Raw genomic sequence first — 13405 nt, 5'->3', positions numbered from 1 at the left:
AAGCATTTCCATTAGATGGCAGGATTGGAAATGAAACCACAGCTCTGAGCTTTGTACCCAAGAGTCCAACCCTGTTGTAAACTCCAAGCCCGACTCCTAAGTTAATTATCACTCGCTCATCAGTTATCCGTCTGAGGTTGGACAGTGTGCCTTAAGCAGCTGACTGGGGCCTTCCTCCAGGGGACCAGCCTGCGTCCTCCTGGAGGTGAGGAATTCTGAGGGCGAGAGCCGACTCATGTGCAACTTCCTTAGATGATAGGATGAAGGAGATGAGACCAGGAAGTAGCAATTGCTGATGAGGAAAAAAATAAACATCTGCTTTCTCTTAACCCTTTAACCCTTTAACTACCACTCTCAAGGGAACACAGTATCATTTGTTAATGCCTGTGGAATGGCCTGGCTCCCTACCTCTGCTTGTGTCCCAACATCCTGGGGGCGGGGCGGCAGACAATTGTGGACGCTGCTCTGTAGGTCACTACATTGGGTGGGTGGGGGGGGCTTTAGATGCTGTACAGCCCAGGCCTGGAGCAGCAGGAGAAGGAGAGTGGTCCTCCTGCCTGCCCGTTTTATAGCAGTCATACAGTGTAGGGGTGGGGTAGGGCGTGCAGTCCCAGCTGCCAGCATGTCCCCCAAGTCCCTGAGCTGTGAGAACAAGAGGGGGTGAAGGGGCAACAGGCCATATGGAGGCCATTTGTCAGCCAAGAGCAGCCCGGTCTCTGCTGAGAAGTGGGGAAGGGGCTGGCATATTACTGAGCTGGAGGCGGAGGGAGCAAAGCAAGCCCCTCCAGAGTATTCATCCTTCTCTGCTCTCTGCCTGTCCTCTCTCCAGATAACCAGAAATTTCTGAAGCAGTCCTTTTTCTTTTCTTTGCCAGAGTCTTTGCCCTACCCCATTCCAAAAGCCAGAGGTAGGAATTTAGTTTACAATGTGAAAAGAAATGTGAAGAATTTACCCATGCCTACTGTGTGCCAGGCATGATGCAAGACAGTTTCAGGTCCACAGTTTCATCTGTCCCCTCACACACTTTACGGAGGTGGGTATTGGCTGTCCAGGAGTAGGGCTCAGAAGAGCTCAGGCAGTGGACAGGGTTGCAGGGCAGGCCCCTAGGTCAAACCCAGATTCATCCATCAGACCGTGCTCTGACTCTTTGTGGCCCCTGATCCTGGTTGGCTGGGAGAATATTTTCACCGGTAGATGCCAACTTAGAGAACATGAGGTGTGCTGTGCAGAGGGAGTCTCTTTGCTGTGAAACCGTGCAGCTCAGATTGGGACTTGAACCCATGTGCCAGGACTCGAACCCAGCCTAAACCGAGATTGGGACTTGAACCCAAGGTCTTTTAATTGAGATCACACACCTGGTTTCAGGACTTAATGAAGCTCAGGTTCTTGATGTCTTGTTGCAGAAAGAATTCAGTGAGAGACAAAGTGATAGGTAAGAAGTGGGTTTATTTAGAGAGAAACACACTCCACAGACAGAGAGTGGGCCATCTCAGAAGGCGAGAGGCTCCGGAAATATGGGGTGGTTAGTTTTTATGGGTGGGGTAATTTCATAGGCTAATGAGTGGGAGGATTATTCCAACTATTTCTGGGGGAAGGGGCGGGGATTTCCAGGAATTGGGCCACCGCCCACTTTTTGACCTATGATGGTTGGCCTCAACTGTCATGGCGCTAGTGGGTGTACCATTTAGCTAATGCATTACAATGAGCGTATAATGAGGCTCAAGGTCCACTGGAAGTGGAATCTTCCGCCATCGCCATCGTGGATCTGGTTAGTTCTAACCAGTTTTGTCTTGTCCTATGGCTATGTCATTCTTTTAAAGGTTGTGCCCTACCCCCTTCCCTCCTGTTTCAGCTGTTACCTGCTCCTGACTTATCTCAAATCGGAAACCATGTGACCCTTTGCATTTAAAAACAAGGTAGTGCCTTGAAATGTGGGCAAAATTTTCCAAGTCAAGTCAGCTTTCTACTAAGCGTCTACTCTCTGCCAGATTCTGTGCCGAGTTCTGGGAATACAAGAATCAGAACAGGAAGCAGAACAAATGCTTGCCCTACAGCTTGGGTAGGTGGGTGGGTTAATGGAGAGGTGGGGGAAGGACTGACCTGTGAGAAAATAATTGCAGAGACAACAATACAGTGATGTTTATAGAGAGGTGTGAAGATGTTAGGGGAAAACAGAGGAGGAGGAATAAAGCTGCTGTCTGTTGAACACGTGGAGTGTGACAGGCCCTTTACCGGGTACTTTACCTGCATGATTGTGATGGATCTGCACAGCGCCCCTGTGAGGTACATACCTTTAGTGTCCCCATCTTACAAATGAGGGAACTGGTGCGTAGGAAGATCTGCCTGAGCCCACGTGGTGGGAAACTGTCAGAGCGGTACACACCCCGGGTGCTCTCACTGTAGGCGCAGGCTGGTAATCTCTACCCTGTGCTGCTTAGTTCTCTTTGGGACAGTGTCCTGGAGCAGGCGACCTTGGAACTGAGTCTTGAAAGATGGGCTGGGTTTCAGTTGACCCCGTTGTAGTTTCAGGTCAGGGTTTCCAGGCAGGGGATTAGCACTTCTTCTTTCAGAATGACTAGGGACTTTGATGGCTACTTCCAGGTGACAAGAGTTTTTATGTTTGGGGCAGGGTTCAATAAAGAAAATGTTCTTCCTTCTTGTGGGCTCTGACCTGCTGGCTGGCATGTCCCCTCTCCTGTGAGGTGGGGGGAGTGAGGGACTCAGGCCTAAGACAAGAGAGGGACAGGCTCTGAAGCCGGACCCACTTGTGAGCTGCCAGGCCCCCGGAGCAGGGCTTGGGCTGGGCCCCTCTCAGGCAGGTGGTGCTGGGGGCCTGCGAGGAGCTGTGGGGACAGCCTAAGCCGTGGTGGCTTCTGCCACTGAGCCTCCACCCCGGCTCCAGGGCCACACCCTGGGAAGGGCTTGAGCGCCCCGCAGCTGGCCCTCCTCCCGGCATGTGGAAAGTTCTCATGAGAAAAGGGATCCTGGCTGGACAATGGGCTTCCTGTCTGACTGCTGGGAAGGTTTGTCTTAGAGGAGAGGAAGGTTGCAAATGGCATGAGAAATCCTCTCTTCCCTCTCGCTGCAGCCTGTTTTAGACTTTTGACTATTTGAGTGGGGTCAGGAAGGCAGAAAGCCAGGGAAAGCCACGGATGGAAGCAGCCCTTGGTTCTCTCTTGAGTTAACTGACCTCTGCCTGCCTGGTCCTCTGACCTCACCACGTGCCCAAGGTAGAAATCTGCCCTGATGCTGGATGCAGGAGCTCTGCACAGACAGGATGCTTTTCCTGGAGCCTCTCACACCCTGTGCTCAGTTCAAGACTGCGGTGGCTGTAGGGCTTTTATGAAGGAATCTCGGGAGGTGGTGAGGCTGGCCGTCCACCCAGCTTACACAGATTTGCCAGTGGCAGACTCGGAGGCCATCTGGTTCAGTGCATGCGTGTACTGAAACTGAGTCCCAGAGAGACCAGTGTCCACGGGCAGCACCCAGATTTGTCTTTGTCACTGGGCTCCTCTCTCTGTGGCTCCCTTTCCAAGATGCGGGTGTGGGAGGAGAAGCTGGGCTCAGCACCCTGCTGCTGCGCAGGGAGTGCCGTGGAGTGGGACGCCACCCCTCCCGGCTTCAAATCCTGACTCCGCCTCTTACCCGCTGGGTGACGTTGAGCAAGTTTCTTAACCTCTCTCACTCAATTTGCTTACCTGTATAATGTTATAATAATGTTTCTTACAGGGTTTCTGTGAAGCTTAAATGAGTTAAACATGTAAAGTGCTTAGACTGGTACTTGGCATATAGTCGATGGTCAGTGACTAGGAGCTATAATTACTGAGATTTCTAAAGGAGGCCTCAGAAGGAACCTTTAGACTGTAGTCAGATGTGATACCCCATCCCCCCTTGCATTTGTCTGGAATGCCCAGTACCAGCTTTCTGGGGAGGCTTTCTTGAGGCGAATCATCTCCCCTTTGAACTAGCAAGCTCACACCTTTCACAGAGAGGCTAGATGTTCCAAAGGCCCTAGGCCTAGTCCATCGGGGGAGGAGCCACAGAATGGAGCCTGGTGTCCTGCCCTCCTCTGCAGGCCCACCTTGGCTTCGTGGTCAGGCCTGCAGCTCAGGAGCCAGAGCGCCTGTTGAGTCATTTAGAGATGTGTGGCTTGGAGCAAATGACTCAACTCAGCTAAGCCTCATTGTTCTTATCTAGAAAATGGAGAAAATATAGTACCTGCTTCGTGTAAAGAGAGGGCTCAGAAGAGTGCCTGGCACATGTAATAACGCTGTTTGCAATTATTATTTTCCTTGTCTTATGTGCAAAAAGAAATCTGCACGTTTGAATGCCTTTTTTTTTTTTTTTTTTTCTGTTTTTGCCTTGCTTTTTCTCTGGCTCTCTCTGTTCCTAGCAAACCATTGAGGGCTAGAAGTAGAAATTGGACCTTCATATATCAAGAAAGGGCTTTGAGAGCAAGCACATAACATAAACAGTGCTTTAAAAAACAACCTGGGGGCTTCCCTGGTGGCGCAGTGGTTGAGAATCTGCCTGCCAATGCAGGGGACACAGGTTCGAGCCCTGGTCTAGGAAGATCCCACATGCCGCGGAGCAACTAGGCCCGTGAGCCACAATTACTGAGCCTGCGCGTCTGGAGCCTGTGCTCCGCAACAAGAAAGGCCACGATAGTGAGAGGCCCGCGCACCGCGATGAAGAGTGGCCCCCACTTGCCACAACTAGAGAAAGCCCTCGCACAGAAACGAAGACCCAACACAGCCATAAATAAATTAATTAATTAATTAAAAAATAAAATAAAAAACAACCTGAAGGGACCCCCAGTGCTCCATGGTGTCTTCATCTGCTGTTAGCCTCCTGTCTCACACTCAGTTGTGTGGTCTGAACTGGTCGCCAGCGGTTCTCAGATGAACAGAAAAGATGTCCCTACCCAGAAGGTCACCCCAGGCCAATAGAAGAGCTCACCTTTGAACACTTCCTTCTTTCATTTACATCAGAGTTGGCTGTGCATGTGTCCGTGTCCTGTAGACTGTAAACTTTCTGAGGGCATGGTCCTGTCTCCTTTACTTCTGTGGCCCTGCTAGAACGTCTTGTGAGGAGAGGCTCGCGCTGACTGTTTGATGGAGTTACAGCCACACAGGGACACGTCTGATAATGCCTCAGCCGTGTCCCTGATGACCACAGCTGCCGTGTTGGTGTGCTGGGTTTGGGGGAACCACTTCCTTCTCCCCTGAGTTCCCAGGGAAGCTTTTCTCTGGCCATCCTTTGAACACCTTCCCTGAGCACCTATTTCTCTGTGCTCAGTTGTGTTCTCAATGCCAGTGCACTGGTTTTGGTGTAAAACGACATTATTTCAAACCTGCAAGTGAACACTGACACAGTTTCTTAAGCCCTCAGGCCCCGTGTGTGGGTGTATAGTGTTTTCTTGATAAGTGACATCAGATGGACACCTCTTAGGTTGAGTCTTTTTAACTGCACTAGGTGTTTACATGTCTGCTTCCTCTCCTCAAGCTGATCTTCACACTCCCTATGCCCCACACCTCATTTTAAAGGGGCTCAAGTATTTGTTCAGTTTGTTAAACTGAACACTTTGACCCCAGGGCCATTCCTGGAGCTTGTTTTGATTCCCTTGTTATGGAATCTTATAAGACTTTGTTTTGTCTTTAATTTGTCTCTTCCTGCTAAAAGTCTGGTCCCCAAAACGGCAAAAGCGAAACACATTTAGAAGTGCTGACTGGGGGTTCTTGTTGGTTTCTGCTAATGGTTTTAGGCTGTGGGGACTCTGGGTTAGAAGTATCAGCCAGATCGCTTTGCATCTCCTCCGTCTGCACCCTCACCAGCTGGTCACATGGTCTCTCGCTCAATGACTGCTGTGCTCCAGGCACTCTGAGGGGCCCCCTGGAGAATTACCTCGCTGCTTCCTGTGCTCACTGGAGGCCTAAGTGGGTGTAAGAGATAACGGAAAGCGGAGAAGGAAGCTAAGGAGAGCTAACTGATTTTTTTCTGTAAAATTTCCATCTTCTGGCTTTCTCCCTCTCTTTTTAAAATTTCGCAGCTTTGCCAAATCAGATGAGTTCATTGTCTTCTTGGGGCTAGGAACAGGGCTAGAAACTCCCCCTGCGGACCTGGGGTTGTCAGAGAGCAAGCCCGATTAGGTAAGCCTCTTGCCCAGAACAGGGGCTTCCGGAAGCCGCTGAACGGTTTATTTGCTCTTCCTGATGTTCTTCCCGTTCCTGTGAACCCCAGGCGTCACTGAGAGGGTCCTCTCCGACACCTGCTCTTTGCCATGGCTCTCTCACTCTGCTCTTTGATTGGGCATGAGGGCCGTATTTTTTTCCTTATGTTCTTGGCGTCTTAAAACAATCTTGCCTTTTTCTGACTTTTCCTTCTAAGGCCTCCTTAGTTCTTCCTCGGACCTGGGGCAGTCCCTTTGTGACGCTGAACCTAACGTACTCTAGTTTGTTTCCTTTGTATGATCCTCATAGACAAACATAAAAGAGCTTCTGTCCAGTTTATTTCACCATGCAAGGGTTGCTCTACTGCTGACCTACTCTGAAAGCTCTCTCCTCTTCTGTCCATCTTATATCAAATGCAGCTCCTCTTGTAATTCTGCCCATCGAATATAGTATAAACACCTCCTGTGGCAGCCAAGGCCCCTCTACAAGATGGTTTCATCACGATATTATTATTACTGCTACTACTGTTATCATTGTATTTTATTTATCTATTTATTTATTCGGCCAAATTTTCTTACGCAACCAAGCTAACCTAGGCTACTTGATGCTCTCTGGGCTTAATCTACACTGTCCTACTTTGGTGCATTAGCTTCAAACCACCACCTCCTTTCCTTCTGAAATCAAGCCCCATTGGAAACGCCACTTCCTCCACGAGCTGTTCCCAGCCGTTCCCCACACAAGGTTGGTCTCTCCTGCTCTGAGCTCCCTCTCTTGTGACACTAATCCCTTTCTTTGACGTGTATTAGAATAAATCTTTGTGGAGTATCTTTGGAGAGAGGCACTGAGTTGACTAGGAAAGGAGAAGGGCTTACTTTCCACATTCACCCTCTTACTTTTTGGATTTTGTACCATGTACATATTTCCTATGATTTTTTTTTCTATGAAGGTATTATTTGCATAAGAAAGGACCCAGTCTATAAAACGTTAGAAGAAGATATTGCAGAGTATGTTTAGGAAAATGTCCTTACCCAAGACACAAAACCCAGAAGCCATGAAGAAAACCACTTTTAAAATATATGTGTCGGGACTTCCCTGGTGACGCAGTGGTTAAGACTCCATGCTCCCAGTGTGGGGGGCCCTGGTTTGATCCCTGGTCAGGGAACTAGATCCCACATGCGTGCCGCAACTAAGAGTTCACATGCCACAACTAAGGAGCCAGCGAGCCGCAACTAAGGAGCCCACCTACTGCATCTAAGACCTGCTGCAACCAACCTAATTAATTAATTAATTAAAAAATATATATGTGTGGACTTACTTGTCATACCCCTATTTGGCTACAAGTACCTGAAGTGCTTATCTTTCTATCCTTTTTCAGAGCATAGCACAGTGATCCCTACACAGTAATCAGTAAATATTAGTTGAATTGAAATAGAATTGTTAGTCGCCTCTCTGTAGACCTCATTTTTTGCACATATAAAATGGGTACCAGGTGATGTCCAGGGCCCCTCTCAGAGATTCCGTGAAGATGTGGGCTTTATGGGCAGAAGTACCCAGCAGAGCGGCAATGGTTTTAGAATCAGCAGCCCTTCCCCTGGGACTGTCTTCCCCAGCACCCTGGACCTGTAAGTGGGTCCTGCCTGTTTTCGGGAGCTGCTCCCCGGGTGCTCATCATTAATTACCCCGAGGAAATGAACCAATTAGACACAACCCAAGGAGAGCCGGGAGCATCTGTGGCAGGCTTGTTGCCCTGAACAAAAGAGGGTAAGTGTAGAGGGTAAGTGTAAAGGGTAAAGCAGTCTGCTGAGGTTCCTTTGGAAATCCAGCTGGGCAGCTCTTTGAACTACTTGGCCAGAGTTTAGAGAGGCACCAGAAGGAATGTGATGCCTGTGTCTCCCTCCTGCTCAAGACCTGGTGGGTGGGCGAGGTGGGTGGTGTGGGAAGAGCCTAGAGGAGGAGGAGGTGTGTGCTTAGAGGGGACTGAGGGGGCTTACTGGGGCTCATCTGCCGGTTTCAGAGAGGCTGCCCAGACTTCTCTGGATCCCTGTGGACCTACCCTAGGGTTTTAATAGCTTTAAATATGGAGTCTTTTCTCCCAGTCTCAGTGATCAGCAGCCCAAGGGCAGGGAGCCACCGTCTCTTTTTCGACTTAGTATCCACCCCACAGCCTGGCTGGCAGTCATCTTGCTTAATAGCAGGTTGAAGGGAAGTGGTATTTGGTGAGAGAGTGGTGGCTGGTCCCATGAAGGGAGAGCACCTTATCTCAGACAGTCAGAGACTCCAGGTCTGTTAGAGGAAGTGAAGAAAAGAAACCCAGCAGTTCTTATTCTCATACTGATGTCCTTGTCGTAGTCACAATGGGGACAGGGTATTCGTCAGCAAAATCCAATGTCCTCTAGAGACTTTCATCTTTCCTGACTTGGTAAGGCTTGTGGTAGGTTGAAGTTTGTGGGTGCCTGGCCACCTGCCAGCATGTCTTCTCCCCCAGCCCAGCCTTCCTCACAGTGATCCCATAGTGCTCCTCCTGTCCCCTCCTATTTTTGCTAGGCATACCCCATGATCCATTGCCTGGGGACTTCAGTTCTGTAGTGTCTGTCCAGGCTCAGAAGGGGAGGCTGCCTTCTCCCTGGGCTGCTCAGGCCTTCCGGCTCCTCTGATGTATGACTGCAACTTACCTATACACCAGCGTTCCCACCACACTTAGGCACCACTTGCCATCTCCCTAACTGACCTGTTCAGAGGGGCGGCAACCTTGACATATATGCACTCCTTAAAGGCCCGCTCGCTCCTGGGGTGGAAGCCGTGTCTGCTGGTGGGAAGAGCACGGGTTTTAGCATCGGAAGCCCTGGCTCTGCTCCCAGGTCTGCCTGACTTGGCTAAAAGTCATTTAACTTCTGTGGGCCAGTGTCCTCATCTTCAAAGGGAGAAATGATAACTACCTCACGGAGTTGTCAGAGGAATAAATAAGATAGGAGGTCAGTGAAGGCGCTTTTAAAACTAAACAGTCCTACCTGAATGAAAAATAATGGGCGTTACTGTGGGATAGAGACGAGTGATGCCGGTGACCGCTCTAGTCAGGGAATGGGTGGTGCACGGGGGCTTGGGAAGCCTCCCAGGAAATGCATCCGAAATCCCCTCTGATGCCAAGAAGTCACATTTTTATTATGTGGAGGAATCCTTTCTGGTACTGATGTTGGAAACAAGGCTAATGTTTCCCCTGTGCAGGTTACCGGAGTTTTATCACCTGTCACTGTGATTCGTTGTGTATTTCAGTAAGTTTTATTAAAACCACATTATGCAAATGCATTATTTCATTCATTTTTATTGGCTGAGTAATATTCCATTGTACATATGTACCATGGATGGCCCTGGAGATTATCATACCTAGTGAAGTAAGTCAGAGAAAGAGAAGGACAAATATATATCACTTTTATGCGGAATCTAAAAAAAAAAAAAAAGATACAAATGAACTTATCTACAAAACAGAAACAGACTCACAGACTTAGAGAATGAACTTACTATGGTTAGCGGGGGGAAGGGTGGCAGGGGGAGGGATAGACTGGGAGTTAAAAAAAAAAAGAATACACAATTTGTAATCATAAAAAAACAAAATGCTGAAAAAAACCCCCACATGTGCTAGATCTCTGTAAGTTCAGCTTTGTCGAAGTCTACTGTTCAGTGATGGATGCAGTTGTCCTGAGGTGCAGTGCTGGGGCGAGAAGGCGAGGGGAAGTGCTGCAAGCGGCCAAGCTTCCCCTGTTGCCAGGGCGCCTCCCTCTGTCATTGCCACCCTGAACTTGCAGGGTTTGGCCAGCTGCCTTTCCAAGGGGCTGGCTCTTTGCTCCTGGTGTGTTTCCTGCCGAAGCCCTCAGAGCTGCCCCTCTTTGTCGCTGACGGCAGTCTCGCTGGAAAACCTCACCACTGTACCTCTGCTCTCTCTGTCTTTGCAGTGTGTTCCCTGCCCCCGGAGCCAGAGAATGGTGGCTACATCTGCCACCCCCGGCCCTGTAGAGACCCCCTGAACTCGGGCAGCGTCATCGAGTACCTGTGTGCTGAAGGCTACATGTTGAAGGGTGATTACAAATACCTGACGTGTAAGAATGGCGAGTGGAAGCCAGCCATGGAGATCAGCTGCCATCTTAACGAGGGTCAGTTTGGCAGATGAGAGAGGGGTGCAGCTGGGCTTCTGCTTTCTTCTAACTCCCGGGAAGTGGTGCCCGCTCCCTCTGGAGCACCCTGTGCTGTGGGGCAGCATGGCCCTTCAGATGCCCTGCAGCCTCCCTTCCTGTGGGATTTCATGTCTCTGTGAAAGACATTTGGATTGCTGGTGCGTGTCCCAGTGCATTTCAGCCGAGCCACCGAGGCATCTGCTGTGCTATGTAAAGTCCCTTTGATGCACCGGATCTCTTGTTTGCCTAGCCCAGTGCCGGTGACCTTTGACTGTGTTCTGCTAACCCATGAGCACGGTGCGAGCACCTTCTGTAGTGTCTCTTTTGTATTATTTTTCCTTGAATGGAAGTGGACTGTTTTGTTACGGAGCTGCAGTCCAGCTGGCCAGAAGACCTATCCCCCTCCACCTCCTCCTGTCATGCATGACAGGAAATCCAGCTGCCTGCGGGAAAGTGTGTCATGCAGCCATCTTTGTGCTTTCACACGAGCTTCAAGACCGTGACACCCCAGAGAAGGGTGGGGACAGGCCTGAGGTTTACAACTAAAGCTGCAGGATCTTAGAACAGATTGTTATTACCGCCCTGTTCTTATAAATTTTCCTGCCACATGGGTGGGACTTCAGATGGTGGAATGATGTGTGCATTTGGATGGTTCATGTCTTCCAGCCTGCCATTGAGGACAGGATCAGATGGGGTTTATAAAGGTAAGATCTCTAGGGGTAAGTGAGTTTAGGTGTTAGATGGTCCTCAGAGGTCCAAAGTGAAGGGAATTTTAGATTCAGGAACAGAATAGGGAAATGTCCCCTTTCCCTGATGTAAAAGCCACTCTGCACCGTTACTCCAAAAGTGGCCCTGTCCATACGTAGCGTGTCTCAGCGTGGCACTGTGCAGGGGGCCCTTGACAGGGTCAGCTGTGGGGCTCACGTTCCGTGTGTCAGGGTACAAAACACGTCTGACGATGGCTTGTTCCCGTAGACAAAGACGCCCACACGTCGCTCGGGGTCCCCACGCTGTCCATCGTGGCTTCCACCGCCAGCTCCGTGGCGCTCATTCTCCTCCTCGTGGTGCTGTTTGTGCTGCTGCAGCCAAAGCTGAAGTCGTTCCATCACAGCAGGTGAGCCAGTGGCAGCGGGCGGCGTGCGTCACGGTGGAGGCTGGCCTTTGGCTGGCAGAGGGGTGCTGGTGGGCCTGCTGGCCTCTGCTGGTCTGTGTGCACCCAGGGAAAGGGGAGGGCCCTGCCGTGCGTTAAACTTCCAGATGTGCCTGGCACTGTGCTTTTGCTTTGCATACATTGTCTTCATCCTCACAGGATCGTTGCAGATTAGGAAACTGAGGCTCAGAGCGGTTAAGTCATTCACTCAGGGTCCTCCCTCTAGGTGATGACAGAGGTGAGATTTAAACCCCAGTCTGTCCAACTCTAGTGGCATGTTATTTCCCCTACATCAGTGGTTCCCAGAGTGTGGTCCCAGCAGTATCAGCATCACCTGGGAACTTGTTAGGAATGCAGATTTTCAGGCCCCACCCCAGACCAACAGAATGAGAAACTCTGTTTCTCAGGCCCTCCAAGCGTTTCTGATGCAGACTCATGTTCGTGAGCCACTGCCCTGTCTCCCTGTTCCCCTCTGCTGGATGCACATAGAGGCACCTGTGGGAAAGTAAAAACAAACGCCAGCACCCGGGCCTCCATCCCCATGAGTTCGATTTATTTGCTTTGGGCTGGGCGCCTGGCATTAGTGTTTTAAAAAGCTCCCCACATGGTTCTGACGTGCAGCTAGGATTGGCAAGCCCTGCACTATACCGCACTAGAAACCGAGAAAGTGGTTTTCCTGCCTACCTTTGTCACTTTCCTTTTTCCAGGTGAGTGCACCAGCCACAAATCATCCCAGACTGGATAGGTGAGGTTGGGGTGAGGATGGCCAATGGTGGGGACCTGGCCCCCGGTGGGTCCCTCATGGTGGGCTCTCCCAGGCTGGCGTGGCCCCCTTACCTGCTTGGGTTGCCCTGGCCCTTCCTCGGTCCCTCCGAAGAAAACAGTTTATATCCATCCACAGCCCTTCCTCAGTGACTGTTGTCAGGCACCGGCACGAAGGAACAGACTAAACTGCATTAAATAAAATGCTCCTGGTCTGGAATGCACAGACAAGGACCAGTTTAATATCTGTGTACCGTGTGTGTGATTCTTCTTTCTTCTTGTTATTTTGTTTTGTTTGGGGCAGGGGGTAGCAGCTATTTTTAAGGGTAGTTAATCAGTAGACTAGAGAAGATTTGGAAGGGACTGTTTATTGGAAAGAATTGGCTACTGCCACGTACAGTCAACTCGAGCTGTTCCTCATTTCATCCAAATTAGGGATCGTTTTCCCCTGGTAGTTAACTAGTCAGTGTGTTCAAAGTAACTGATTCTGCTTAAGTGGAAGGGAGATTTGGGTTTCATTAGAGACCCTGTTTAAATTTTGTACATCTATTACTTTTTTTTTTTCTTTCTTTTTTTTTTTGCGGTACGCGGGCCCCTCACTGTTGTGGCCTCTCCCGTTGCGGAGCATAGGCTCCGGACGCGCAGGCTCAGCGGCCATGGCTCATGGGCCCAGCCGCTCTGTGGCATGTGGGATCTTCCTGGACCGGGGCACGAACCCGTGTCCCCTGCCTCGGCAGGCGGATTCTCAACCACTGCGCCACCAGGGAAGCCCCTATCTATTACTTTTTAAACAAACAAACAAAAAATGTTATTTTGAATAATGAAAGTTAAGCACATGCCAGAGTGCACTCTGTTTTTGGATGCCACCCTGCCATCAAAGTTTCCCTTCTTTCCAGAAACGTCTGAGCACTTTTTTGAGTGCCACTTCTGTCATCCTCACTGTGTGTGTGCCATTTGAACTGGGTAGTACAGATTTTTATCTGCAAGTACAGGTGAGGAAATTGAGAACGAATAAAACAGTCCAGCAATAATAATATGGTCCAGCCATAGACCTTATGTGTCTCCTGGTGTGACACACAGAAGAGGACACGACATCACAGACAGTGCTGTGGCGTGTAGTGTTCTAGGCCAAGATTGGCCTGACTCTAATCCCAGGG

The 13405-nt window shown here is 50.0% G+C and overlaps 1 protein-coding gene across 1 annotated transcript in view; it reads left to right on the top strand.

Moving 5' to 3' along the window:
* Nucleotides 1-12387, top strand: part of SUSD6 (sushi domain containing 6) — a 41643-nt gene extending 29256 nt beyond the window's left edge. The window contains exons 2-4 of the mRNA XM_079728687.1: nucleotides 10118-10315; nucleotides 11312-11450; nucleotides 12194-12387. Coding sequence (XP_079584813.1) covers nucleotides 10118-10315; nucleotides 11312-11450; nucleotides 12194-12197 — 341 coding nt within the window. The 3' untranslated portion in view covers nucleotides 12198-12387. The remainder of the gene's footprint in view (nucleotides 1-10117; nucleotides 10316-11311; nucleotides 11451-12193) is intronic.
* Nucleotides 12388-13405: the final 1018 nt, after the last annotated feature.

Source organism: Hyperoodon ampullatus, assembly GCF_949752795.1.
Source record: "Hyperoodon ampullatus genome assembly, contig: scaffold_549, whole genome shotgun sequence".
NCBI lineage: Eukaryota > Metazoa > Chordata > Mammalia > Artiodactyla > Ziphiidae > Hyperoodon > Hyperoodon ampullatus.
This window is presented reverse-complemented; position numbering and strand designations above follow the sequence as displayed.